Source organism: Astatotilapia calliptera, chromosome 2, assembly GCF_964374335.1.
Source record: "Astatotilapia calliptera chromosome 2, fAstCal68.1, whole genome shotgun sequence".
NCBI lineage: Eukaryota > Metazoa > Chordata > Actinopteri > Cichliformes > Cichlidae > Astatotilapia > Astatotilapia calliptera.
The window spans coordinates 13151596-13179506 of record NC_137423.1 but is presented as its reverse complement, the minus strand read 5'-3'; the positions used below and the strand labels follow the sequence as shown (position 1 = coordinate 13179506).

Sequence of the window (27911 nt, the reverse complement as noted above, 5' to 3'; positions counted from 1 at the left end):
TTTTATTTGAATTCCAATTTATTTAAAGTGATGTTTAAAAAAAACCAACACTCCATTTATATCTCAAACACACACAATATCTAGTCACCCCATCTCTGTCAAATATGGTATATCCCTCGGTTAAGAAGCCACTTGGTTACCAACTAAGCAATCGATGCGAGGACCCAAAACCTGCACCATCTGCAGGGGGACTCCCCTGCCATCCGGAGGCCTGTGCAAGGCCTCAATATGCATAATATTCAGGCCTGAGGCAGCTTCTGATGTCGAGTGTGTGGTCCTTTTGCACTAGAGTAAAACACACCGAATGGACGGAACAAAATGCACTTTTTAAATGTGATTCTGTGTTTTAAGAAAAGATGACAAGCAGTGAAAGCGTCACATAAATGTGCCTTGCGTCTTTGCATACTCGTGAAAAAATGTTTTAATGTTGCGGGCACGTGCCAGGAAAGCGATGTAAAGACAGCAAGCCCTACAAAATAAAAGTCAACTGTTCTGGTGAGGAACGAGGGCGGTGTTTCAGGACACGTGCACACAGGTCTCTGGACTCAGTGCTGATTCAGTGGAGGAAGACATCTCGTCTCTGGTGGACTATGACACGATCTCATGAGTTTTCACGCCACAGACTATAACTCAGGATGTTGAGGTTTAGATGCAGGTGTATGGAGAGGTAGAAAAAGTACACAAGCACCCTAATTCCTCCAAAGCACTTCTATTCTTAGCTCATTTTTCCTCATCGTTTTCTCACTGAGGCCCCTAAAGTAGGTTTGATGAAGGTCTGACCCATGGACCCTGAGAACATTTCTGTGACATGTATCTTTAAAAAGCTTGTGTCGTGTTCCTCTAAACCTGAAATATCACATGTCACTTCTGTGTTTCCCCCCTTCTCACCTTGCATGACTTATGACGACACACCTGGACTGAAAGGTGTGAGAAGGCAGGAAGCGTTTGTTTTTTTTAAACCCTGTCTATAAAAATGACAACCCGGTGTTTTCATCAGCCTGAGCTCATACTCAGGTAAACGCCTGGACAGGTGGAGCTGCAGGCAGCTGCAGGAAGCTGAAAGCAGCACAACAAAACTAAACTGTTCATTTACTTCATCTGGAACTTTCTGAAACATCCAATGCTTTCATCATTGACTACAACATGTCTGAAAAGAAGCTTCGATTTTAACATCCCCACATTACCAAAAAACACGCTTTTAAAACTGCAATCATCTGTCTGTTGGTACATTTGGTATTGCTTGGTTTGCCGGAGAACACAGCAGAATCTGTGGTGCACATCTCAAAAGCAACCCATGACAAAGTGTTTCGTTTGTTTGAAAGCAGCAGAAGAAGAGCGTTTCTCCACTATTTGCAACTGCAGGTTATAAACAGAGAAAAACCAGTTATGCTCGCGCCGCCGAGGATGCCAGCTGCAGCACAGGTCTAACTTAACCAGGAGAAAAATTACAGGACGTGGAGGCAAGGCAGGAGAAGCCAGAGAATTGGGCTCTATAACAGTACAGCGCATTCCTGCTGATGACACAAAGTGACGCTGAGCAGAATCTTTGTGCATCAAATAGAACTAAATCAACCTAAAGCTTTGCAGTCTTTATACAAGTCAAAGTGTCTGAAGAAAACTGAGTATCTGTGCAAAAATAGTGCAGCTTCCCTTGTACAGTGCAGCCCATCCTTCCTCCTGGATCCACAGGTTTATTGTCAAAAATCATCAGAGAAGCGAGCGGCCGATAAAAGCCGTTGTAGAAAAGCCAACAGTGCACTAACGCTGTTCTTTTGGCTCCTTTGAGACTTTTTGGTGTTTTTAGAAGTAGCTACAAAAATCCGAGTGTCAGTTTTATTGAATGTGAGCACGTTAGCCTCATGTGGTACGTATGGAGCAGCAGATACAGTCGGTCTTTGTGCAGCTGGAGTTTCTACAATGGCTGATCAACTCCCCTTATCTGAGCCCTGCTTTTTTCATAAAGTCACCAGTGCATTAGCTCTTACTGCTCTGTTACCTGCGCATCTTCATCCGAGCGAGTTGTTAGTCGGTTAGTGTAAATCCAAAAAAAACATAAATACAAAAGTACAACAAAGTCAACGTTTCCATTTTTGATCTGACACAGTAAACAAAAGGCAAACACTCTGCAAATCATCTGATCTCATCACTCTTTTGTCAATAAACGCACAAACCGAAGATACTCAGAGTCCATCCTAGCACTCTGCGTCTGCGCTGCCGTTGATTGAGCTGTCGCAGAGGGCGGCGTCTGCATCATCACCGGGCACTGCATGGTCGACTCCGTTTGACTTGATTTGATCCTCCTTGACACTGTGGAGCAGAGACAGCAAGCAACATGTAAGAGACCGAGAACAGCCGAGACTCAGCGATCACTGTAATCTGTGGAGACCAGGTCAGCATCAACCTTGTGCTGGAACCTGGACTCTAAAACTGCAGCTAACTACATAGCCTCCTTCTTGACTGCATGACTTCAAATATTCTTTTCTGTGTTTGTTTTACACATGCAAAGGTTTTTAGATTAGATACATGAACTTCCAGGGATACTGATGGCGTCTCCACCCGGGTCAGAAAGTATTAGGACGGGATGGAGGGCATGCTTGTGATGAGTGTCGCTCCACCTGTTTATGCAGCCGTTGCTGACTGGAGACTCGGCTGTTTCTTTCTCAGATAGAGAGCTGCAGGACCTCCTCTCCTTGCCCGTGTCCGAGCTCTTCCTTCGGGCTACGACTGGCCCCGAGCCCGACCCCCGTCTCTCTGGGCTAAGCCTGGGCCCTGCTGGGTCAGACGGGGCACTCAGCCCGCCGGGCCCTTCTGGATCTTTGCCGGAGTCGCTGCTGGTTCGCCTTCCATTCAGGCTGTCAGAAGATGAGACGTGGCTCATACGGCCCTCATCTGGTTATCAAAGAGACAGACAAAAACCAAAAAGCAGGTTTTTACATGAGTCTGTCTTAAAAAAATGGTACAGAACTTTTATTTAGAAGAAAGAATGTCAGATGTCTGATAATAGAGGGTAGATGTTAGTTTCATCTGTGGCTTTATATTCTCTGACTGCATGTATTGAATTTCTATTCATCTTTATTTTATTTTTATTTGCTTTTTAACACTGTTTTTATCTTCCTTGAACTTTTTCTCCTACTCAAACTACATCCTACTGCTTACTGCTCGCTCTTCTTTGTGTCATTGTTTTTTTTTTTTAGAAATTAGAAGTTTTGTAGATGAATATTTATCCAGCTCAAATACTCTGCACACTTAAAATCAGAAGGTTGTGGCTCTTTTTGCCAAACGGGTCAATCAATGCGAGGAAAGCAGAGCAGAAGTGTTTGTCCTGTGTGCGCAGTGCGCCCTCTGCTGGACACAAACTGACACAGCAGTTTGGAACGACTTTTGTTCATTAAGCTTTTATTAAGATCTTATATTCATATTATCCTGATTATACTTAAATACTTTTACTTCAGTAAAAAACAACAATAGTAGAACTTTTAGTGACAGTATCCTGACCAACACTATGGCGGCTCTTTGAGGTCCTTGTTGGCACTTTTGATAATGATTTTCAATATTTCTAAAGACTAAATGTTTTATTGTATATAATTAATGAAAATAGCTGCTGACGCAACACTGATGAGCTGCTTGGTGACAGGTTGCTACCTCCTGAGCCGGCCTCGCCCGCCTTGTTGCGTCGGCGTCTCAGGATGACCTCCAGCTCGCTGTCCTTCTTTCCGGGAGGTGACGGTCCCGACTCCTGCGAGCCTCGGCTGGGGCTCCTCTTCACCGTCTCCTGGAGGAGTACACACATTACTGCAGGAAGTATAGTTTTTTAATCTGAAAACAAATTGTTTCCAACCAGCGATGCTACAACTGATCCTACTGCACAATCCTAACTGTCAGGTCCAGAAAACATAAATACTACATTTAGACATTGTTACAGTGTCAGTCAGCTGAACCTGAGACCTCTGTGCTAGTCACAGGTTGCCCTTAACAAAAACTTTGTTTGAGCACCAGAGTGTTCATAAGTGCACCTGGCACGATCAGGTGGTGGGGGAAGATGCTCCAGTCTCGACGCACCCAAACGTGTCGTGAGGGTGTGCTGGAAACACGAGGCTGAGACATTGAGTCAGAGTGGATCACACAACTGCTCAGAGCTACAACCTCCTTGGTGGGCTGTTTAGTGTCCCTCCCACTCGAGTGGGAGGGCTGAATGTATTGAATGACACGAGGTCTGTCTCTGGGGGAGTTTTGAATTATCCTTCATGCAGTTTCTCGTATTTTCACAGTTAACCTGATGTTTTGCGTTGCTTCCGTGTCTGGCCTCCTCTGCTCTGCTCTCTGCTCTCTGAGCAACTTGGTTCAGCGAAACAGAAACCCGGCACTGTTCGCAGAAAACCACGTCCAGATCAATCCTCAAACACCCTGCAGCAGGTCTGATGGAAACAAGCACCATCTTAAGCCTGGCGTATTCGTGGGGTCAGAGCTTACGATGCGCACCGCCCACCAGGGGGCAATGCACTTATTTCTCCTCTTGACATCTCCAGTGTACACAGGAAGATCCATGCAGTTTGTCTGAATATTCTCTTTTCACATTTAACAACATTTAACACGCTGCAGTAAAGCCAACATAAGCCCGTTTTACCAGGATGCCTTTCAGTTCCTCCATGGCGCTCTCCTGCTGTTTCTCCTCACAGGTTGGAGGCTGCTGGAGCAAAAACAGAAACATCATACTTGACCTTCATGACCTTCATGTTCCACCGACAGATCTGTGCAGCCTCACTAGCAGAGAATCATGGAAAAGGGGAAGAAGCTTCTAGTAACTGAGCAGGCACATGGTGTCCGGGCCATGAAGTGCTTAACAATGGACGTTAAAGTGACATGTTTTAGTGACTGGAAGAGGACCTGCAGTGTGTGTGTGTGTGTGTGTGTGTGTGTGTGTGTGTGTGTTAGTCTCTCTGGAAAGCCCAGAGAGCAACTGTGACTTGACTCACTTTTACTGCTATCCTCTGCAGCAGCACAAAGAAGAAGAAACATGGAGAGGAAAGAGAGGACAGTAATCAGGCAGAGTGCTTTCAGACTGCACGAGAAAAAACAGCCCTGAAAGTATTAACAGACACCCGGATTCATTTTCACATGAACAACGAGCTGAGATAAAACAGGAAGGATGAATCAGGAAGTACAGATTGATTTTTTACAGCTCATATTTGTGACATTTAATCTCTTACTCTTGTTGAAGGTAAAACAAATCAATGGAAGCTGACAACAAAAGAACCCGTTTGACAATTAGTTTAAAATGGTGATGAGCAAATGCGTCTTCTTATAGAGTGTATGCTTCACTCACATTCTGGAGCATTAAAATACACTATAGTAAATACTGTGATCTTTTTTCTTTACATATTAAAGTGAGCAGGAAATGATAAAAAAAATGAACGATCAGATTATATGTGGTTCCTGTCAGAGACTTCACCTCACAGCCTTTACCAGCTGATAGATCAAGCTCAGGTGTTTCTACATCCATTTATATATTTGGGAATCAATGGAGGGGTGTCAGTGTTTCTAAAAATACCCACAGAGACAAAAGCCCCAACAACAATGACCCAAGCTTCGTCGTTGGCTTCATATAAGACTAAAGAAGAGACACACAAAGGACACAAAACAACAACAAAGAGAAGAAAACAAGTGACAGAAACGGAGGCAGGTCGACCGCAAAGACACACAAACGCCTGTTATTCCTGACAGGTGACGCATGTCTGTGCCTCGTCATGCTGGAAATGCAGCTCAGCACATTTACTGGTTTAAACTGGAGTTCACATCTGCACTCGTAACTCCAGTCGTGTCCTGGTTTTTCAAATTTAGCTGTGAAAAAAAAGGGTTAGGGTTACGCCTCTCAGCGTGCAGTGCTCCGTCTCACCTTGGTGTCCTGACTCTTGACGGGCCGCAGGACGACGCCATGTTTGATCCGCTCCATCATCTCGTTCACTGCCTTCACTTTCACGTCATCCACACCTTCAGCAGCAGCTGGACAGCCAGAGGGAGACAAACCCAAATTACACCTACTGGATTAACGTAGCGTTATCATTTATTTCTGAGGCTGGCTTTGGCTGAGAACACGCTGCTGACCATAACAATCATGATAAATAATAACAATAACATTCTGTCTATCAATACATGAATATAAAACAGTGTGGTGAAACCCACCAGGAGGCTGCTCAGCCTTCACGGAGGCTTTGGAACCTTTGGAAGATTTCCTCATGATGGCTATCAGAGAGCTGAGAAACAGGCAAAATGATTCAAAATGAAAAACCAAGAAACAAAAGAAAAATCACGAGGTCAGACTTATGTGCAAATAGTCAAATTTACTTCCTATTACAGCTTCAGCGACATGTTTATCTCACATATGAAAGAAAATCCATATCAGCTTTTTATCAGATTGTTGTTACTCTCAGTATCAGATACGGGAAAATAAATACGTGATTTTAAGTCCTTCTCTTAATATTTATTTATTTATTCATGTGTTTGCCCTCACTGGCAGCCAGACTTTCTGATTGGCCGAGACAAACGCTGGTCTCTCACCTGAGGGGGTTACATCTGGAGGGCGGAGGCGGAGGTGGAGGGGGAGGGGGAGGAGGAGGGGGTGGCGGTGGCTGTGGAGGAGGGGCGGGAGGCGGCGCAACCCCAGGTGCAGGAGGAGGGTCTGTGCTGGTTGTCATGGCGATTTTTTTCTGGGCCTCCTGGAGCTCGTGAACTGGAGAGAAGAAAACGTGAGCGGTTAAAAATCCTCTCAGCTGCTGGAATGATGATTTTCTTTCATTGAAGCTCCTTCCTAAACTCAGAGAGCAGGATCTGGTCATGTTTTTAACCGTTGTCATTGGTTGCTGGTTTTAGCCCTGACATCATGTGACCCATTTACGAGTATCAGACAGTGTTGTGAGGCTGGAGTCATCCTGTTTCTTTCTGCATCAGCAGAGGAATAAACACAGGAGCCACGAAGCACCGAGACCTGTAACCCTCTTATTTAATCAGCCGTCGGGTCAGCTGTTTCCTCCTCACATTATACTACAATAGAAAATCACTAAAAACCGTAAAACATTGACTGTACCATGGATATTTTATTTTTACTTAGTTTTGCTTAATGTGAATTATAAATGTAGATTATTTCTCATTAATCAGTCTGCTGCAGTTCGCTTACTTGCTCCTCGTCTGTAGAAGATTCAGGAAAAAGTGCTTGAAAGAGACTCAAAGCTAACATAGAAATTATTGATTACTTTGCTAACTGCATTAGGGACCGAGCAGTTAACCTAACCCTCGGTGGACTCACAGCCGTGTTGACCTGCTGTGAGCTTGAACAGTGATATCATAAAGAGCAGGAATGAGCTGATTAACTCCCAGGATCCTCTCAGCAGGCAGGACTCTCACCCACAGACTGTCCGTCTCTTTCAGCAGCATCCACCTGCTTCTCTACACAGACACAGACAAGCTGCCCGGTCCAAAGGAAAGATGGAGGATGAATATAAAAGCCAGTCAGGGAGCAGGTCAGACAAAAACATGAGTTAAACCAGACTTAAACAGTTAATATTTGTATTATTGTCTCTCATATTCAGCTTCAGTGAGTTTGTGACATTTTACTTGAATACAAGAATTATCTGAACCTCATCTCATGGCACCTGCTTCTGTGTTTAAAAGCTGTGGGGTCTTTCTCTGTATGTCAGAGTGTGGGACCTGATGGGTGCCTCAGATTACCATTCAGCCTGCCTGCTGCTGTATGTTATTCCCTTTTCCTATTTTAACAAATTTTTTCATCTATAATGTGGAAAACTTTCATTCCAGAAGATCACAGTGGGCACAATTCAGTAAATACAGCCTCCCTTCACCTCCAGTGTTCTATACTAGGCTCACAATGATATTAAAGTTTTAATCAACACATAATGTCAGCTGACAAAATGAGGAATCTGTGGGTGTGCAGAGTTATTGAGTCCACCCCTGCTAATCCTCTGCATATTCATCAGCACGTCCATTTTATTAGGAACAAAAATGGAAAACAGAAGGTTGAAGCGGTCTGATTCTGGTGCAGCTTGATCTGAGCACTAAAACTGGGTCAATTGACACATGCCACATTGGCTGGAAAAGTATTGGTGCATAAATAACATGTAGCAGCATGAGGCTTCACTGATCCCAGTTTTAACAGGACTCCAGTTTTCATGCAGCTGAAATATTATTCTGTCCTTTGAAAGAAGAGACGCGCCCACAGGTCTGAGAGGAAGTGTTTGTTCTATCTTTAGCTTCATCACGTCTTCCTACAAAAGCAACAATCTACTTCACTGTGTTACACTCAGTTTGTTTAGGCAGACTCTTGCCAGCCAATCACAGATAGTTTTTTTCTGTTGCTATGCTGTGTGTCTCCTGTCTCCTTTTAATGTTAAACTTCTATTTTAATGCTCACCTGAGGACTTGGTGAAGTGCACCTCCTGTATATATTCTCTATGGGACACTCTTAATGTGTGTGCGTCTCCACCTCCACCCACCTTTTTCCTCCAGCTCCTCGTTCTTCTTCAGTGCCTGCTCCAGTCGTCCCTCCGCCTCCTTCTTGTCCACCTCCAGCAGCTCCAGCTGCCTCTGCAGAGCCTCTAGCTGTGTCTTCACACGGTTCTGCTCCAGCTGTTCCTCCAGGTTCTGCACCTACACACAGGCGTAGCACATGATTCAGAACAAGCTACACAGAAGCACCGTTACCAGACTGAAGGCTTTCCAAGCATGCAGCACTGGATGAAAGGCCATCAGACCCATTAAATCACATGACCACCGCATCTCATCAAGGAATAACTAAAAAGTAAAGGACCAGCTTCACCTATTGTTAGATTATAATATTATTTTATGCCATGTTATACCCCTAATTAAAGATTGTGAATTATTATGTAGTTTTAGTTTGCAGTATTCTCCTGAATTAGAAGAAGCTGATAACTATTGCATTCGTTAAACTGATTTGCATTACATTAGACTGCTGATTTATTGTGGATGAATGATATTGTTTTATGATGTTAGAAGAAATACTGTTTGCAGAGAGTCATCGCCTTATTTGTCTGATTAGAAGAGAACAGAATATACTGGAGTTTTCTGCCCCATCTCAGCAGGAGCAGATAAACAGGGAGCCAAGGTCGTAGCTTAGGCGCTGTGTGAGAGAAAGCATGTGAATGTTTAGGCTTTTATAATAAGGTGGGAGAACCAGAGGCTATAAGAGTTTGAGCAATGCTCCACCATTTTGAGATCTGAGGCTGTCTGCATACGGTGTCCATCTCCCACGCGTGTGTTCATTAAAATCATCGTTTGACTTAACCCGGCCGGACCAGTGTTGTTATTGTGGTTTTTTCTCGTCTCCATCCCCAATATTTTGAACCATAACACTATGATACCTGCAGAATGTCACCAACCACCTGAGTTATTATACTACATGTACTCTTGCTTTGGATTACTGAGGGTTTTACAGTTTTTTCTGTTTGCTTAAGCACATTTTTTGTAACTATTGGCTAATTTTGCAAAACTCTTCACACAAATAAGAAAACCTGTCACCCAATCATCAAAACATTGTAGTTCTCTTGCAAAAGCAAACACAGCTAGATTAACTCTTCACACCTTCGTAAAAATGGTGTTTCCGTATCAAACAGTACACACAAGCCACTACTAAGCACACAATGCGCCAACTGCACACTGATGGTATGAATACAAAACACATCTGGCTTTTGCTTTCTCTGTGCACAAGGTAGGCTATGTCAGTTTGAGCTCATACTTCTGTCATAGATCCATAAGCATAGAGGGATCCAAACTTCAAGTACTGGTGTTTATTCACACACATCAAAACAAACACAAGTGTTTATTTCCAAGTATAGGATTATTTGCAATCACCATAATGACTCTATGGGTTACTTGGTCTGCAGTGAACATGCTTCCTCTGCCCCCAGCATCTGGTCATCTAGCAATTCTGTAAAGTACAATTTCAGTATTTTTACATCAATGGTATTGTTGTGTTTCTCATTGGCATATGGCAGTGCTACAAATCTTTGTGCGAAGTGACTGTACTAACCGATTCTCATTTCAAGATGTCCTTATGGTACTTGCTACAGTGTAGCGGCTCGAGTTAGGCTGGACCCGTTGGCCAGCTTCCCTCAGGGTCATTCCACGGTTGATTACATGGTCCACTATTGTAGCTCTGATGTCATCAGCAATTCTATTTCTTACTCTTCCTACCCTTCCTCTCCCCCCTCCTCATCTTCCTCTCCCCCCTCCTCATCTTCCTCTTGCTCCTCCTCATCTTCCTCTTGCTCCTCCTTGTCCTTGTCGTCCTCTTCATCCTACTTCTTCACCTCCACGTCCTCTTCCTCGGCCTCTTCTACTTCTCACTCTTTCTGCTCCCTCCATTGTACTCCGCACACACAGCTTACCTGTATTATAGCGCTTAGGCTGATTGCAAAGTGAACTAATTATCTAAAGAAGTTTTCACATGTGAAAGTGTGCCAGACAGTTGGCAAATTAGTGTTAATGATAGCCATACATGTGTATACTTTTGCTAGGAGTGTGTTGGAAATTTGGTAATTGAGTGTTGTGCAGTGAATTGTGCCTACAGTTTTGCAAAGTGTGTGTTACAAAATTGCAAACTGAGTGCAAAGCAGTTTTTGTGCTTTTAGTTTTGCAAACTCAGTGAGTGGTTTTGCTATAAGTCTGAATAGTTTTAGAGATTGTGCTACAGGAATCACAGTTAGGGTTTAAGCATTCAGAAAAAACTGTAAAACTCAACCTTTAACAACCTTCTTCTTCTTCCAGCTGCTCCCTTTAGGGGTCGCCACAGCTTCCTCCATCACACCCTATCCCAACATCCTCCTCTGTCACACCAACCCTCTGCATGTCCTCCTTCAGTATTTATTTTTCCTTCAGTCAAGGTCATGATGGGACCGGTGTGAAATATGTTACAAGAAATATGTAGTACTGTAGACTGTGTCATTTCAGACTATGTGCATATTTTCTGTTTATTGGTATATATTGGACTGTCTGATCAACATGCAAACCAAAGAAGAGTATTAGCAAAGAGCAAGCTTCAGTGCTAAACCGATTTAACTCATTTAAAAATCAAAACAAAAATTCCAAAATGTCCAGAAAAGCAGAATCTCCAGGAAGCACCGAGGCAGGACTACAGAAGGAACTGAGAACAGATGGAGCCAATGAGGGTGGAGAAGATCAGAAAAGGAACTAGAGACAAAATGCAAAGCCCGGAAGTGAAACCACAACAAGACACACAAGAAAAATAATATAAAATTTTAATTTAGATATTTAAACTCTTTCAGCACAGCGGAAATATTTCAGCACAGGCACAGCTCTCACTCACCGCTTTGACTGAGAGTATTATTTAACTGCTCTACATGATTTCACAGGTAAACACAACAAAATCACACCTCTGCTATTATCCTTAACCATGCACGATGATCATATTTGCTTGTTTCAGGATATATTCACACAGCTCCAGCAGTAGAAACTCCGCCTTCTTGGCAGTGAAATTAAGGCTGCAGAAGAAGAGGCTTCATATTTTACCTTCTGCTGATGCTGCAGTCGCTCCTCCTCCAGGGTTTTGGTGACAGCAGCAACGTCTTCAAGGGCTTTGAGTAGCTGAACGCTGGGCTCAGCACTCTGCAGCAGCAGCATGCTTTGCCTGTTGGCCTCCTTCTGCTTCACCAGCATCTGCAGAAAACCGAGGACGATAATGAGGATAATGGGAACAAAGGAAGTTTTAGAAAGAGAGAAGGAAATGCCCGTCTGTGAATCTTTACTCTAAACAAACCAGCACAGAATCTGCTTTAATCCCACAGACTGTTCACTTTTCAGATCAGTAAAAACCAGATTCAGGACATTTCACCAATATTAACACACACATCAGTTACAAGCACAGAAACACAGTTCACTGTTTATCACTGAAGCTAGCAGCAGCAAAGCTCAGCTTGGATTATCAGAATGAATGACTTTAGAAAACTGTGGGAGTCACAAAGTGCTCTCGACGAATTGGAGAAACTCTCAAATGCCGATTATGCAAAATATGAAGATTAAGTTCTGCAGCTGTGGTGAGACAGCAGCCGCAGCAGCAAGCATGGCTTTTATGTATTAACGTAGTGAAAGATTAGTCATTGTGTTTGCCAGCTGGAAAACTGGAAGCAGTGTTTGATTCCACCATGAATCATATTTCAAATTTCTGCTCTGCCAAGACAAACAGGAAAAGGCAGATTTTAAGCTTCTTTAGGTGTTTGACTGTACAGCCGCATTTCTGTGACTCACTCTTTACCTCGTGTGCATAAGTTTCAGCTTTGACTCGGAGGCTCTGCTCCAAGTCGAGCTGCTCCTTCATTCCCTCGTACTCCTGAGCTGCCATCATGGAGACTGCAGATACGGGGGGGGGGGCATGTTTAGAAAGGCACTGATGTTACACTAAGGGTTTGGAGTTATTAGCATAGCAGCATAAATGTGATGCTGAATGAGGTTACTTGTGCTTTTACTCCAGCTCTCTGCTTTGCATTAAGTTGCTCTTTGCCTGCAGTTTATTTCGACTCACCTCTGTTAAATCTCTTGATGGTTTTGCTTTGCTGCTCGACTGTTTCACGAAGCTGCTTCATCTCGGTCTGATCTTTCTCTGACTGCTCGCAGTGGAAGAGCAAACACACAGAAAACGTCTTAAAAACAAAAACTTTATTTCTCTTTCTATTTTTATTTATGAAATCTTCATGACTATTGCGACACTGACCCACAGTTTAAGCTTGTATGATAAGAGAAAGGTTTGGACTGAAAAAATGTTTCCAGAAACAAACTAATCACGTGACCCATGATGTCACAAACAGTAATGTTTGTGCTGTGCAGTATTCACCTGTGTAATCAGCTCTTCTATCCTTTGCTGCTGGTCATGAATCTGACAGACAAAATTCTTCTTCTCCTCCAACAAGCTGTTCACCGTCTCCCTCAGCTCTGAGCAAACACAGTGAAGTATATTCATTTATTCAGATTAGCAGCTGAATTATGGAGTGTATTGGAAAACTCATCAAGTGCAGTGATTTAAAAATATATTATTAGCAAGAATGAATGAGTAAAAATGAATCCGTGACAAAAACGTTGTTCCAGAACACGTTCCTGCTGTTTGTGGAAGGTGAACCTCATTTGGTGAGCTGTACCTTTAACCTGCTGATGGTACTGCGTGAAGACGTCGGGGCTGCAGTCTCCCGTGTCTGCTGCGTCTGCGTCGGCCTCCAGCGCGATGCAGTCGGAGATGCTGGGGAGCAGCTCGTCCAAACACGGCCGTGACGTCAGACTCGGGTACTTCAGCTTCCTGTTCTCACAGTTCAGCTGCAGGTCAGAGGTTACAGGGGTCGACAGTAAGAGCAGCTCAGTGAGATTAAAGCCACAGAAATCATAGATCACAAACTACCGGGATCAATCCTGAAGCACACATTTCCTGTTTACTGCATTTAGATTTTAATAGATTTTAATAATAATTTTTGCTCTGGTCTGGATTATTTTCTTTTCATTTACAACATTAGTTGGTCTGACAGGTTACGTTGCTTTTATTTTATGAGTTGAGATGTTTCTAATGCTCTGTGATGATGATTTGTTGTTGTTTTTTTGTCTTTTAGAACTTATTTTTAGTCAATAATAATAATCTGGGCAGGCATCATGTATGTCAGGCGTCACACTGGACAAACGATCAGTTCATTTATTCAGAAACTAAATCGGCAACAGGAGGCGAGAGACAAACAGTTTGTGGAAGAAATGATAGAAAGTGACAGCACTTTAAGGCATTATTAGTACTTTTATCAACATGAAAATCTGTTCCGTACCTTTAAACTGTATAATTGTTCACCATCATCGCTGTACCTGTTCTAAGTATTTTAGACATATTACTACATCATTAATGTAACCACACAGCTGTTGCAGTGGAGGCATTAATGCACACAGATAATGTAGTCAAATCGTCTCTGTGCACAGTCATCCTGACTCACTCCTCCTGATACTGCCAGCTGAGCCCTGATAATTCTAATCTTAGCATTGATTATTGAGCAGCGTATGTGTGTGTGTGTGTGTGTGTGTGCGTGTTTGCGTGCAACCTTTGTGGCCAGGGCCTCTGCATTCTCCCGACACGACTTCTCGATCTCCAGCTGAGTCTGCAGAACACTCACCTCCTCAATCACCATCTGAGACACTGAAGGAGTACACACACACACACACACACACACACACACACACACACACACACACACACACACACACACACACACACACACACACACACACACAGAGTGTCAGTTTTGCTTTCATACTCTAAATGTTGAGTAATAACACAGCATAAGTAATGCAAGTACATAAATATGGTTTTATTGTTACTGTTTTACACAATATTCACAGAATGAATTGACTTTGACAGAGATGACCATTTTTTAATGTCTGAAGCCAATATTAAAACATCATTTCAAAAAAAGCATCAAACCTCGAGATTTGTGAATAAAATCAGTGCTCAGCAAATTTTCACTTTAGCTGCAAGCGACTGTTATTTAGACGCACACAGATGCAGTTGAAGCTACTCGACCTTTGAACATAATAAAAATCAGGTTTCCAGTACATATCGTAACCTTTATTGAACCTTAAGCGAACAATGGCATGTCCACAGTGAGTTGCAGGTTTTGACCAATCAGAAAGACAGATATTTAAACATGTAAAGTGAGTCATTGAAAGGTCCTTTGAGTGAGTATCTGTCTCCTTGATGCAGAGAAGAGAAGAAGCATGCAGAGCATCGTGCCGTGTCGTTTTGCTCAGAGAGTATCTGCTAACACAAACAGCTGAAAGAAGCAGGCTTGAGGTTGTTAGACGCTCACAGCTGTCGAACGTGTCACCGAGCCTTTGCGACTCCTGGGTTATTTTAAAATGACCCAGATCTGGAGACTTGGTGAAAAAAATGGAGAGTGAGAGGAGAGAAGTAGCTTTGCTATCGTGTCAAAATAAAGCTCAACTCGTCTCACTGTGCTGTCGTCTCTGCTGCATTCAGGGTGTAACTGTGGATGGTGTGTATACAAATTCTTGTATTTTGGGATTACTGGGGATTAATCATCAGAGCTCTGATGATTAATCCCCAGAGTTTACAGTATTTTACAGACGCTAGGACACATTTCTCAATACTTAGGTCACTTTTGCAAAACTCTTCACACAATCCTCCTAACTGACCTTCAGCTTGGCAAAGCAGTTCATTTCACATTCAAAATGCACTACAACTACCAAAACACTTCATTCAGGTCTCAAATAAACTCATTCTTCCAGAACACTAGCAAAGGTTGACAGCCGACAAACACACTTTGTCACCCACAAAACAATGACCTAAAAAACACTAACAACATGTAGCATTACACAGTGTTTTCTTGTGTAAACCAAGGACACATCTCTGTTTATAATTTCAATATATGTTACTGGAATGAATCAGACATCATGCAGAATTTGTTAATATTTGTTTATGTATTTTTATTTTTTTGCACTAAGTAATCCCAAAATACAAGAATTTGTATACACACCATCCACTGATACACATACAATAGTAATGCTAATCTACTCGGTCTTCTCCATTTGGCCACAGGTTCTCATCCACATCACATCTTATGTCATCTAGGAAAGAATCTTCTGGCTGCCAGAATTGAAGGAGTTGAAAGACTGAAGGAGTAACACCTGTGTAGATGTTCATCTACAATGAGAATCAGCTGTGGCTGGTTAAACTGCATTTTTAGATTTAAAATATGTTTCAATAAAATATTGCTGTTGGATTTTGCTGTCTTTTCAAGTTTTGCATTGTGTTATTGTTTTGGCCATAAGTTTAACAGTTTTGAAAACAGTATGTAAGCACATGCAAAATGTCCTGTCCGTACAAAGATTTTTGGCAGTTGTTGTGTCTGAGTGAGAAGATAATTCATGAAATTTGAGAGATGTAGTCATTGAATGCATTTTGTGCCAAAACAATGATAACTGGTCCTCAGTTTAGCCCACATAGACTTCTGTTGTGCTCACTGTGTGAGGAGTTTTGCAAACGTTCTCAAAAGTATTGAGAAATGTGTCCTAGCGTCTGTAAAAAACTGTAAATCTAAAGTCAGTATTTCAAATACAGCTGAAATACATGACAAGTTTTGGTATTGCGACACAGTCAGTCCTGGGCTCTCTCAGCAGCTGGCGCTGGATTGTATTAGAGCCAACAGGAAGCTGCTGCTAACATCCTGGCTCCATTAACACAGTCCTTCCTGATCAATATACAAGCTCCAAATCTAATTATACTCTTCACTCCTTCAGCTGAAGGCAGGAGGAAATGTGTTCCTGCCCTCCTCCTCCTCATTTGCCACAGAGACTCTGTAATAACTCTGATGTACTGTCCTCTTTCTTTGTTGTTGTTGCAGTAGCATTTAGCATTGGTCAAAATATTTATGGGCATATTTGTCTGTGGTGTGAAACAGAGAAGTGGCATAAACAGATGAAACCGGCACACTTCTGTCAGACTCCAGAGTAACCCACACCTTTGCAGTGAACAGCTGCTGTAGTGGGCAGCATTCAGTATTTTTTGTATTTGTACTTGCTGGTGAGCCTGCATCCCTCTGCTGAAACTCAAAAGTTCATGTTGGTGCTAAAATATGAAAGAACAGAACTTACTTTTACAGGAATAAAGGATGGAGAGAAGTATACACAGACTGGCATACTGAGCAAGCTGAATACATTCTGGTTCTTCTAATTCTACTCTACTTACAGTTTTTTCTGATGGCTTAAGCACATTTTTTGTAACTATTTGCTAATTTTGCAAAACTCTTCACACAAATAAGAAAACCTGTCACCCAATAATCAAAACATTGTAGTTCTCTTGCAAAAGCAAACACAGCTAGATTAACTCTTCACACCTTCGTAAAAATGGTGTTTCCGTATCAAACAGTACACACAAGCCATCATCTACTAAGCACACAATGCGCCAACTGCACACCGATGGTATGAATACAAAACACATCTGGCTTTTGCTTTCTCTGTGCACAAGGTAGGCTATGTCAGTTTGAGCTCATACTTCTGTCATAGATCCATAAGCATAGAGGGATCCAAACTTCAAGTACTGGTGTTTATTCAAACACATCAAAACAAACACAAGTGTTTATTTCCAAGTATAGGATTATTTGCAATCACCATAATGACTATATGGGTTACTTGGTCTGCAGTGAACATGCTTCCTCTGCCCCCAGCATCTGGTCATCTAGCAATTCTGTAAAGTGACAATTTCAGTATTTTTACATCAATGGTATTGGTGTGTTTCTCATTGGCATATGATTACATGGTCCACTATTGTAGCTCTGATGTCATCAGCAATTCTATTTCTTACTCTTCCTACCCTTCCTCTCCCCCCTCCTCATCTTCCTCTCCCCCCTCCTCGTCTTCCTCTTGCTCCTCCTTGTCCTTGTCGTCCTCTTCATCCTACTTCTTCACCTCCACGTCCTCTTCCTCGGCCTCCTCTACTTCTCACACTTTCTGCTCCCTCCATTGTACTCCGCACACACAGCTTACCTGTATTATAGTGCTTAGGCTGATTGCAAAGTGAACTAATTATCTAAAGAAGTTTTCACATGTGAAAGTGTGCCAGACAGTTGGCAAATTAGTGTTAATGATAGCCATACATGTGTATACTTTTGCTAGGAGTGTGTTGGAAATTTGGTAATTGAGTGTTGTGCAGTGAATTGTGCCTACAGTTTTGCAAAGTGTGTGTTACAAAATTGCAAACTGAGTGCAAAGCAGTTTTTGTGCTTTTAGTTTTGCAAACTCAGTGAGTGGTTTTGCCATAAGTCTGAATAGTTTTAGAGATTGTGCTACAGGAATCACAGTTAGGGTTTAAGCATTCAGAAAAAACTGTAAGTGCTTTACACAGCATGCCTTTTTCCTATGGTTGTGCTTTCTGTGTAACATTCACACTCCGGCGACTGCATCAGAGCAGCTCAGGGTTACTATCTTGCCCAAGAATATTTGGCATGCAGACTGGAGCAGCCAGGGATCAAACTACCAACCTTTTAACTAATAGATGACCTGCTCTGTCTCTGAAGCTACAGCCACTCACTCACAGACCAATCACAGTTGAGGTCTGCAGAGCTGAAATGTGTAGTTAAATGCACGTAAACAGCACAGGGAGCATGCAGGGTCAATTCAACTAGATCAGCGTTCAGGGTTTGCAGAGTACTCAGTTTAAAGAATCTAAAGTTTAAATGAGTCTTATACAGTTACTCCCTGAATCATTTACACAGCCTGGATCACACAAAATGACCTGCTCTTTGTGCTAAATGAAAAACCTAAAACTTGAATTGACATGTTTTTGTATGTAAAGTCATAGAAAATGTTTTTTTTACTGACACAGACAGCGTATCTGTGATGCATCTGTATTATATTTTGTGAACCAGCTTACACCAGCAGCGTCTCAAACAAACACCATAAAGTTTCATTAATACAAAACTCAGGAAACAAACTTGACAGAAACCTAACAGAAGCTAGCTGCACAATAGAAGCTGCTTTGTGGTTGTCACATGCAGTATGACAGAAGAATCCCGTTCACTGTTTCCTAGCAGGAATCTCAATAACCTGTATTTGAGCACTCAGCGTGTGCAGGGTAACACTTTCCATCACCAGCTGAATGCAGACTTCATAACACAGCACATGAGCGGAGCAGTTAATGACAGGCTGCTGCTCCATCATTTGCCAGACCGGTTGTTAGGCTGCTGTAAGTGAAACTTTCGCGTCTGCTGGCATGCAGAAACATACATCGTCAGCTTATCCTGATTGTCATCTTTAAAAGATGTTAGCTCAGCCGGCGTGCCCAGACCAGACAGTGATCAGAAATATCACCTAATAACACTTATACACAATATTTTCTCCTTAATTTGTAACAAAAAGTAAAGTCTAACTTCTAATTTCACCAATCCATGCATGTCCTTCAAAGCCTTTCCTTGGTGTCCCATTTTCACAAATACATAAACAGAAGTGACGTTTAAAGTTTTTGCTGCATGAAAAAAATCTGCATGTGTAAAAAATGTCAGAGTAATATCAGACAATGAGAAGAAAATAGAAATCCCTCGATGATGACAGTGACCACAAGCTGAACCCGTCTCTGTGTCGCTGATGCCTTCAGGTCACCTGAGCTTATTACATTTTAGAGTCAGGTGAGACCTGCAGGAAACATGACTAATGCTTCTCTGCCTGATGATGCATTCTGGGCACATACCAACAGCTCCGCGTAAACAAAAACAGCTGGATTTAAAGGGCCTGCGGGACGTCGCGCTCCAGCTGTGGATCAGTCACTCGGCTTAGACACTGATCTGATCTAAAGACCACCGAAAAATGACTTCCTTTAAAGCAAAGCAACACATTTGTTAGGGAAACTGATCCAGAATAGTAACAGAGCACTGGAGGAGATACTACAACAACTATAGAACTATGTTACAAAACCACAAATAATCATGCTTTTTAATCTGTGTAGATCTGAATCAAACATATTTTTGCTAAAAGAAATGATGACATCGATCCTGTTGGGCTCTGTTTTAAATGATCGTCTTCACCAGGAAATAAAGCTGAACTACATCATCAGGAGGAGGCTGAGGAGCAGGGGAAGGAACCGTTTTCTGAGGAGACCCAAAACAAAGCTCTAACACATCTGCCTCTGTCCTATATACATGGACAGGAGGGCTTGTGCTTTGCACTAACATGAGAAGCATCTCTAAAGTAGAGTAATTTTATTTTTAAGGCACAAAATCACAGCAAAATTGTTGGGGCAAATAAATAAACTGACCCAAACAAAATAGTTTCCTCATGTACCTCATGTTATGACCCAGTGATGTGTTTGTTGGTGTTGTGCCTCCCACCGGAGGATGGTGGCGGTATTTTCCCTTTTTTCTCTCCTAGGAGGTGGACACCTGGGCGTGGCTGCTAGGTATCTGGGTGGAGTCTCTACACACCTTCCGACTGGATAATTGATGGACCACCTCCAGTACTTAACGTCCGGATGACAGTCACCTGGGAGTGCTGTTTGGAACCCCGTTGACTCGGTCACGGGGTTGTGTGTTGTGTCATTGTAGTGCAGGCTGGAGTATTCACGTGTACCTCTAGCCTTGCCATGTAAATAATTGTAAATAAGTTAACCAGTGGCGGTCACTTTTTTGTTCCTTTGCTGTATAACTTTCACTGTCGCAGCCTAGTAGGCGTGAGAAGCCGTTTCTTTTGTTGAACAAGTTTTCTCCTGTTTTTCGTTAGATAGTTAGGTAAGTGACTTGTCTTTTGTTTTGGCTTCTTTTTATTTTGGTGTAGGGAAGACTAGGGATTGTTTTATAGGGAGTTTTGTTTATTGTTTTGGCATTGCTCACTGCTGATGAAAATAAATGGCTGCTTAAATATTTAAAAAAGGTGTCGTTGTTGGGGTTTGTGCGTGGGTGGGAAGTGAGTGGGGCAAACTATTTGTTACGTTTATTTACTTGCCGGGACCAGAACGTAACATATTGGGGGCTCGTCCCTTTGGTGGTTCTTTTTGTGGCTTGTTTTCTTGGTTGGCGGTTTTTTCTTGTGTGGGGGGTGTGTGTGTGTGTGTTAGGATGGAGTTTAAGTTGGAGGACTTCACTCTGAGCCCGTCTGCGGAGAAGTTGGACAGGTGTAAAAAGGCTGACCTCTTGCTTGTTGCTGAATTCTTTGATGTGACTGTGCCGTTGACTGCGAAGAAGAAAGAGCTTAGGGAGCTCCTGTGTGTCCAGTTGACGGACAGGGGGTTGTTTGGTGAGCCGGGTCCTGCAGGGGGGGTTGAGCTGGGGGCTGTTGCTGGTGTTTCTGCCCCACTGAAAAATCTCCCTTTTCCACCTAGCCCTTCTGTGGAGGAGCTGCGGTTAACGCTGCGCATTAAGGAGGTGGAGCTAAAGAAACAGCAGTTGGAGGTGGACGCTATGCACTTGAGGATCAGGGCTCTGGAGGTAGAGAGGGGAGCCTCTGTGTCTGCCAGTCCTCCTGTACCTCGGTTAGCCCCGCAGTCACCATCCCTGCAGGTACCCTCCCCGGAGTCATCATCCCCGCAGTCGCCATCTCCGCAGCCACCGGCCCCGATGCCAGGTGGTGGCTTTGATGTGAGTAAACACATCAAAATGGTGCCGGCGTTTCGGGAAACTGAGGTGGATTCGTATTTCACAGTGTTTGAACGTATCGCAGGTGCGCTGCACTGGCCAAAGGATGTGTGGTCTCTTTTACTCCAATGTAGATTGGTGGGGAAAGCTCAAGAGGTATGCACCGCTCTTTCTCTGGAGGACAGTTTTGACTATGATACGGTGAAGGCTGCTGTCCTGCGCGCTTACGAGCTTGTGCCAGAGGCTTACAGGCAGAGATTTAGGGATGGGAAAAAATCCGCCAACCAGACCTATGTGGAGTTTGCCAGAGAAAAGAAAACTCTGTTTGATAAGTGGTGTCATGCTACAGAAGTAAAAACCTTGGAAGACCTGCGTGAGTTGGTGACGTTAGAAGAGTTTAAAAATCAACTACCAGACACTGTGGTAACCTACTTAAACGAACAGAAGGTTACGACTCTCGCCGCTGCTGCTATACGGGCTGATGAGTTTGTGTTGACACATAAAGTGGTGTTTTCGGCTCCTGCTCACAGTTTTCCGTCTTCCGGTGGCCCGCCCCGATGGTCTCCAAGGGGCACCCGCCGTGCCATCCCCTCATCCGTTGAGAACCGCGTGTGTTTTTTTTGCCATGAGCAGGGACACCTTATTGCGGTTTGCCCTGCTCTGAAGAGAAAAGAAATGACCAGGGAGGGTACATCTCCTTCCCCAATAAACCTTCTACAGACAAACTCTCCTACTTGGGGGGAGGTGATGGCACCCGAAAATGATAAAGTAGATAAGGAGTTTAAGCCGTTTGTGTCAAACGGCTTTGTTTCCTTGATAGGAGAAGATCGGCGGACTCCTGTCAGTATTTTGCGAGACACTGGTGCAAAACAGTCGCTCATTCGTGAGGGGGTCTTACCGTTTTCAGCTCAATCCTGTTGTGGGGCGGATGTGTTAGCCTGGGGAGTTAGGATGTGTGTAATACGGGTTCCTTTACACTTGGTGCAGCTTTCGTCTCAGTTTTTGTCTGGTGAGGTTAAGCTTGGGGTGCGACCCCAGTTACCGGTTGCAGGTATTGACATCATCTTGGGAAACGATCTAGCTGGCGGCACAGTTTTTCCGTCGCCAGAAGTAGTCAATATACCACTTACAGATAACAGTGGTTTCGATCGTGCCACATCAAAGGCTGTTCAAACCGTCAGTGTAAAGACATTTAGGCAGAGGAGAGGTGCGAGTGGATCCCAGCAACAGCAGCAGCAGAATAGGAGGCAGCCCAAGGGGACGAGAAGAACAAATATTCAAACCACAAGGGTCGCTGAAGCCACCATGCAATCAGACCCAAGTAGATTCACTTTTCAGGACAGTCAGCAGCAAAATGCTGAAACCAGGCCACCTGCTAGAAAAAGACAAGGACCTCGACGGCATAGGGACCGCAGAAGAGGCCAGCTGATGGTGGCTAATGCTCCATCTCCCACCCTTAACTTTGACACAGGCTTTGATTTTGATTCCTCCAACGCGCAATTCATTAAGGAGGCGCTTGAGAAGAAGTTACAGGAGGGGCTGAATCTAAAAGATGGGAATTCTGAGGGAAGGGAAAAGGAGGGGTTGCAGCTGAGTTCAGGGGAGGATCATTTTGGTCCAAAGTGCTACTATGACAAGGCAAAGTTTTTCTTTGACAACATCTCATCTGATAATGGGCTCAGACTGACGTGGGCAGAGGAGCGAAAGCGCAATCTGGAGACTTTTGGTGTCCCTGGGCGGTTCCTGAGGGGCCAAGGATTCAGAGGTGGACGCCAGTGTTTTGGGGGCGGGTGCAGTGCTCGTGCAGGAGGATGAAAATGGCATTGACCACCCAGTCTGTTTCTTTTCTAGAACATTTCTAAAACAGCAACCAGCGCCTCATGCGTTGGTCCTTACTCCTACAGGATTTCAACATTGAGATCCGATATATAAGAGCTTAGAGAATGTTATGGCTGATGCCCTCTCTAGGTCGTAAATCAAACATCTTTGTGTGGGGTTGGATGTTTGATTTTTTTTGGGTGGGGGAAACTGTTATGACCCAGTGATGTGTTTGTTGGTGTTGTGCCTCCCACCGGAGGATGGTGGCGGTATTTTCCCTTTTTTCTCTCCTAGGAGGTGGACACCTGGGCGTGGCTGCTAGGTATCTGGGTGGAGTCTCTACACACCTTCCGACTGGATAATTGATGGACCACCTCCAGTACTTAACGTCCGGATGACAGTCACCTGGGAGTGCTGTTTGGAACCCCGTTGACTCGGTCACGGGGTTGTGTGTTGTGTCATTGTAGTGCAGGCTGGAGTATTCACGTGTACCTCTAGCCTTGCCATGTAAATAATTGTAAATAAGTTAACCAGTGGCGGTCACTTTTTTGTTCCTTTGCTGTATAACTTTCACTGTCGCAGCCTAGTAGGCGTGAGAAGCCGTTTCTTTTGTTGAACAAGTTTTCTCCTGTTTTTCGTTAGATAGTTAGGTAAGTGACTTGTCTTTTGTTTTGGCTTCTTTTTATTTTGGTGTAGGGAAGACTAGGGATTGTTTTATAGGGAGTTTTGTTTATTGTTTTGGCATTGCTCACTGCTGATGAAAATAAATGGCTGCTTAAATATTTAAAAAAGGTGTCGTTGTTGGGGTTTGTGCGTGGGTGGGAAGTGAGTGGGGCAAACTATTTGTTACGTTTATTTACTTGCCGGGACCAGAACGTAACACTCATCATGTAAATGTTTAGGTCTGGGTTTTTTGAGTTTGATTTATTATTATAAATTATTCTAAAAATGAAGCAGGCCTGTGATATGGGCACCAACTGACCCGAGGTGCAATTTTCATTCAAGCTACTTCACCTTCGGCTACAAACTACCCCGGTGCAGGCTGCAGGTCACAGCTTGATGGAGCTAACAGAACCACATCATCAGCAAAAAGAAGAGGCGCTTTGTCTGATCCTCCAATTGGCCGTGCCTTGAAATTCTAGGCCTGTAACAATAGATCATATACCCTGGAGTCCCAAAGCAACTCCCTAGGGACACCGTCGGGGGCGGGGAGCTCCTTCATATGGGAAGGAGACATTGCATCCTTGGTTGTCCTGGGAAGCTGAGAGAGGACCAGTGAGCGCTGTGTCTTATATCCCCACGCCCCAAGAAAGCAGCAGAAAATGGATGGATGGTATTTGTTGGTTAACCACTTAACTATTAAGTACATATTTTTCAAAAACTAATAAAGCTAGGTTAACATCATCTTTTAACTGTTTCTAAACCTATCATAAGATGAAAGTAATAAATGAATAAAGAAAAGTGCTGATTAGAGCTCTGACCAAATAAAATCCATCCACACATTTCTGAGCAGCCAAGAGCTGCAAACAGAAAAGCTTCAGCTGCAGAAGATGTTGACCCAGAGTGTCGGCCATGCTTACATAAGGGCCTGGGTATGGGTGAGGAAGCAGCAGTGAGGATGACGTGAGAGAGAAGGGAGACAGGGAAGGCTTCCGGATCTTTTTTTAATCCCTCATTCAATGTTTAATGCTCGTGGATGGGCTTTGGGTGTGTGATTCCCTCCAATCCAGAGACTCATTTAAACCCTCAGAGATCTCTCAGGGATTCTTTTGGTCCCTTTAAACACTGCTTCAGCCCACATGCCACCGCGGATCGTCCTCCACTTGACTTCACTGCAGCTCAGCTGCAGCTCTGCGGGTCAGACGCAGCAAACAGTTCATTCTCAGCTATTTATAGCTTTCAAATGTTATTTTACAGGAGAAACCCTCAGCTGGTGCAGTCTCTGGATCTCCCGATAATCCCACACCTAATAATGTGCAGTGAGAAATGTTAAGCTTCTTCCTCTTCTTTCTTTTATTTTTTTCCTCTATTGAAAAACCATTAATGTGGCTGTTTACGTTGTTTTAAAGTTAAACCATGCATAATTCATTTATTTCTATCTCCACATGTCTGCGAGGATGTCTTTACATATGTGGATATGTGTAGGTTTTATAATCCATATTTAATGTAATATAGCTGTGCCACATGCTCAGCATTTTATCCAGCAGAACGCGACACACCGACCCTGCTTGTTGTGTCTCCTTTATTTTTCTCGTGTGTGCGTACACTGACGATAGTAGCTTAAATAAGTGATGAGTGACGAAACGTTTCTCCCACTGAAAACGCTACGTCCAGATGAGCAGAATCAACCTTTTGGTGACAAATTGTAAGCTACCAATATGAATTATTAGGAGTTTAAAGATGTTATTTATTAACTAAATATAAATTGGAACCCCAAAGAGTTGAAATGGCGTACTCATGCTGACTGAGATCATGACAAATGATGAAAAATGATGCATCATTTGTCAGATAAGGATTGAAGGATTGAAGAGCAGACGATTCATCTTTTTTGAAAGCATCACAGGAACAGTTTGAAATAAAACATGTGGCTGTCCTCTCACAGACACACTTTGTCCTGCAGAAGCTGTTCTGGGTCAGTAATTCCTCCAAGCTCAGGGCCTCATGAGATAAATGACGTGCTGTTAAAACCTGTGACAATTGAAGCTAAAACAGAGGCAGGCTTTTGTTTTTCATCGACGAACTGCAGCTGGTAAAGCCGCTTTAGTGGCGGTCTGTGTTATCGGCAGAAGATTTGGAGGATTAGCCAACGGTTTGGACATTCATCTGTGCGTAACAGCAAAATCCCAGCGCAGTGTTAAAACAGGGTTAAAATGCTGGAGAGGACAGAGAGCTGTGGCGTTTAAGCTCCAACACTAAGCTAAGCTGTAGATAACTGAATGTCTAATTGTGTAATTATGTTTTAACTTTAGAAGTTCATTGTGAACATGATCAACAGCTTCAATGCTTTAGGGCACAATCTGTGATTAAATCTGATGCCATTGTTATTTTCTGTACTGTTTTTGAGTGTCGGATCCTTTGTGCTCATCGTATTTATGCCCGGGTCCTGATTTCATGTAGTTTGAAAGTTTCTACCAGAGTCACATGGTCACAGGTCCTCTGTGGACTCTGAGCATGTAATTTCAGTACTTCCTGCAGTACTCGAATGCATGGAAAGTGCAGCCACAGGCTTTTATCTAAGTACAGTAGACTGGATAACTAGGCTGCACATGATAATAACACTGCAGGCAATCAGCCTGTGAAGCTGAGTGCTGCACAGTTGGCCTCCAGCTACATGCAGCATTACAGTAGGTGATGCAAAGCACTGGTGGAAGAAGAACATAGAAATATATTTTTGTCTCTTTTCTAAAGTTTATTTGCTGATGTGTTCATTGCATTTCACATATTCTTTTGTCTTCTGTTCTGTGGAGTTTTTCATTGTTCTTTGGTTTTAACTGAGCTCAAACAAATTTTGGCTGCTGCCAAAATCCCTCCCAGGAAGGCAGGTTTGTCACTCTGCTCCTGTGCTCTTTTACTTGCTCTGCTGCACTGGTTTAATAGAGAATAAATTGCAGACTGTGAGACATCAGTTCCGCCTGCTTCCTACTGGCTGAAAGGTTCAGGAAAAGAGCTGAGGGCGCCGGGCAGCTTCCATTTTAACAGAGAAAATATAAGATTCAAGAAAAGCAAAATAAAGGGAAAGAAACCTTCTGACAGATCACCTCCTCCTAAATGATGCTCCTCAGTGCTCGCTGCTGCAGGAAACATGTTAGGACCTTTGCAATCTGTTTAGTTATTCCTACTTTAGGGTTTGTCAGCTTGCAAACATATTTATAGAAGTAATCTTGGACTAAACTCACAATTTCTGCCATGGAATATGACACAACGCTGCACCAGACGAGACAGGGCAGCTATGCCTGGACTATCTTTGGTCCAGTCACAGGAAAACAACAGAAATGTATTTAGATTTTTAGATTTTTGGAACAATTAATTCTCAACACATTAAAATCCACTCCAAATTAGAATGTGGATATCTCACAGACCAACTAGAGGGACAGTTCTACACAAAGTAAGCCTCGTTATAATCACCTGCACACACATTTATGTGTATTAGTAGCATTCTCATCAAACCCATGATCTTCCACGCTGTTGTTCTTCTCTGTGCTTTTTGCAACTTTTATAAGCAACAAACATTAAATACTCAGAGACTGATTTTGTGAAAAGGAACAAATATTTAACTGATAAATTTTTATGCTAAACAATGACAATGGGAATCAATAAATGGAGATAAAATTAAAACCTTAAAAATACCTTATAAAAACTGCACTCACAGAAGAAATGTAACAGCAGTAGAAGCAAACACAGTGATGCCGAGGTGGACTTTTTAACCACAATCATTTTTGAGACCAACTATAATATATAGTTGGTCTCAAACTATAACAGAAATAACAGAAATATGCTTAAATTAAACTTATATAAACAAAAATACAAAAATGTGAAATGTTGAGTGAGTATCATAATCATGTACGTATTCTGTTACTTTACTCACAGGATTGTAATAAAGTCAGTTAGTTATGTTTGCTCTCAGTGTGAATAGGATCCTCCGTCACTGAGGCCAGTTTATTATCTCACAGAGACTCCGGTTCGGGTCATGTTTTAACTGTTTTATGCTCACTTAATCTCAGACTGGCCTTTGAGTTCCAAAAGAGCTCAAAATCAAGTACCTGCCAGGCAGCCAAGTCTCCCTCATTAAAGCCATTACAGCACGGTCATCAATTATTGAGGAACAGGTAGAAAGGGCCTTTCAAGGACCACAGTGGATAAAGAGTCAGGCAAGATGAGCCCACCCCCCTCCCACACACACCCTCGTCCGTCCCCAGTTTTCTGCTGCTGAATTATTCATGTCAGGAGGTTTTA

At 43.1% G+C, this 27911-nt stretch overlaps 2 protein-coding genes across 11 annotated transcripts in view; one reads left to right on the top strand and one right to left on the bottom strand.

Annotated features, from left to right (window-relative positions):
• shtn3 (shootin 3) overlaps positions 1-27911 on the bottom strand; it is a 36209-nt gene continuing 8298 nt past the window's right edge. For 4 of the 10 annotated variants that reach the window (XM_026184875.2, XM_026184883.2, XM_080305593.1 and 1 more), the window contains 15 exons: positions 14106-14200; positions 13176-13347; positions 12875-12972; positions 12566-12647; positions 12299-12393; positions 11557-11703; positions 8505-8658; positions 6556-6727; positions 6181-6251; positions 5894-6000; positions 4974-4988; positions 4625-4687; positions 3643-3772; positions 2616-2889; positions 1-2307 (listed from right to left, as the gene is read on the bottom strand). In XM_026184875.2, the coding sequence (XP_026040660.1) occupies positions 2193-2307; positions 2616-2889; positions 3643-3772; positions 4625-4687; positions 4974-4988; positions 5894-6000; positions 6181-6251; positions 6556-6727; positions 8505-8658; positions 11557-11703; positions 12299-12393; positions 12566-12647; positions 12875-12972; positions 13176-13347; positions 14106-14200 (1790 nt within the window). In that variant the 3' untranslated portion in view covers positions 1-2192. The remainder of the gene's footprint in view (positions 2308-2615; positions 2890-3642; positions 3773-4624; positions 4688-4973; positions 4989-5893; positions 6001-6180; positions 6252-6555; positions 6728-8504; positions 8659-11556; positions 11704-12298; positions 12394-12565; positions 12648-12874; positions 12973-13175; positions 13348-14105; positions 14201-27911) is intronic. The other 6 variants (XM_026184910.2, XM_026184901.2, XM_026184893.2 and 3 more) reach the window with 5 other exon arrangements.
• LOC145430423 (uncharacterized) lies at positions 22022-23743 on the top strand. Its single transcript, XM_080305532.1, has one exon. It carries the CDS (start codon positions 22092-22094, stop codon positions 22953-22955), a length of 864 nt encoding a protein of 287 aa, XP_080161658.1. The 5' UTR covers positions 22022-22091; the 3' UTR covers positions 22956-23743.

What these genes read in the sequence shown, in the direction of transcription:
- LOC145430423 (XM_080305532.1), top strand. Translation starts at nt 22,092, where the DNA reads ATGTGTGTAATACGGGTTCCTTTACACTTGGTGCAGCTTTCGTCTCAG.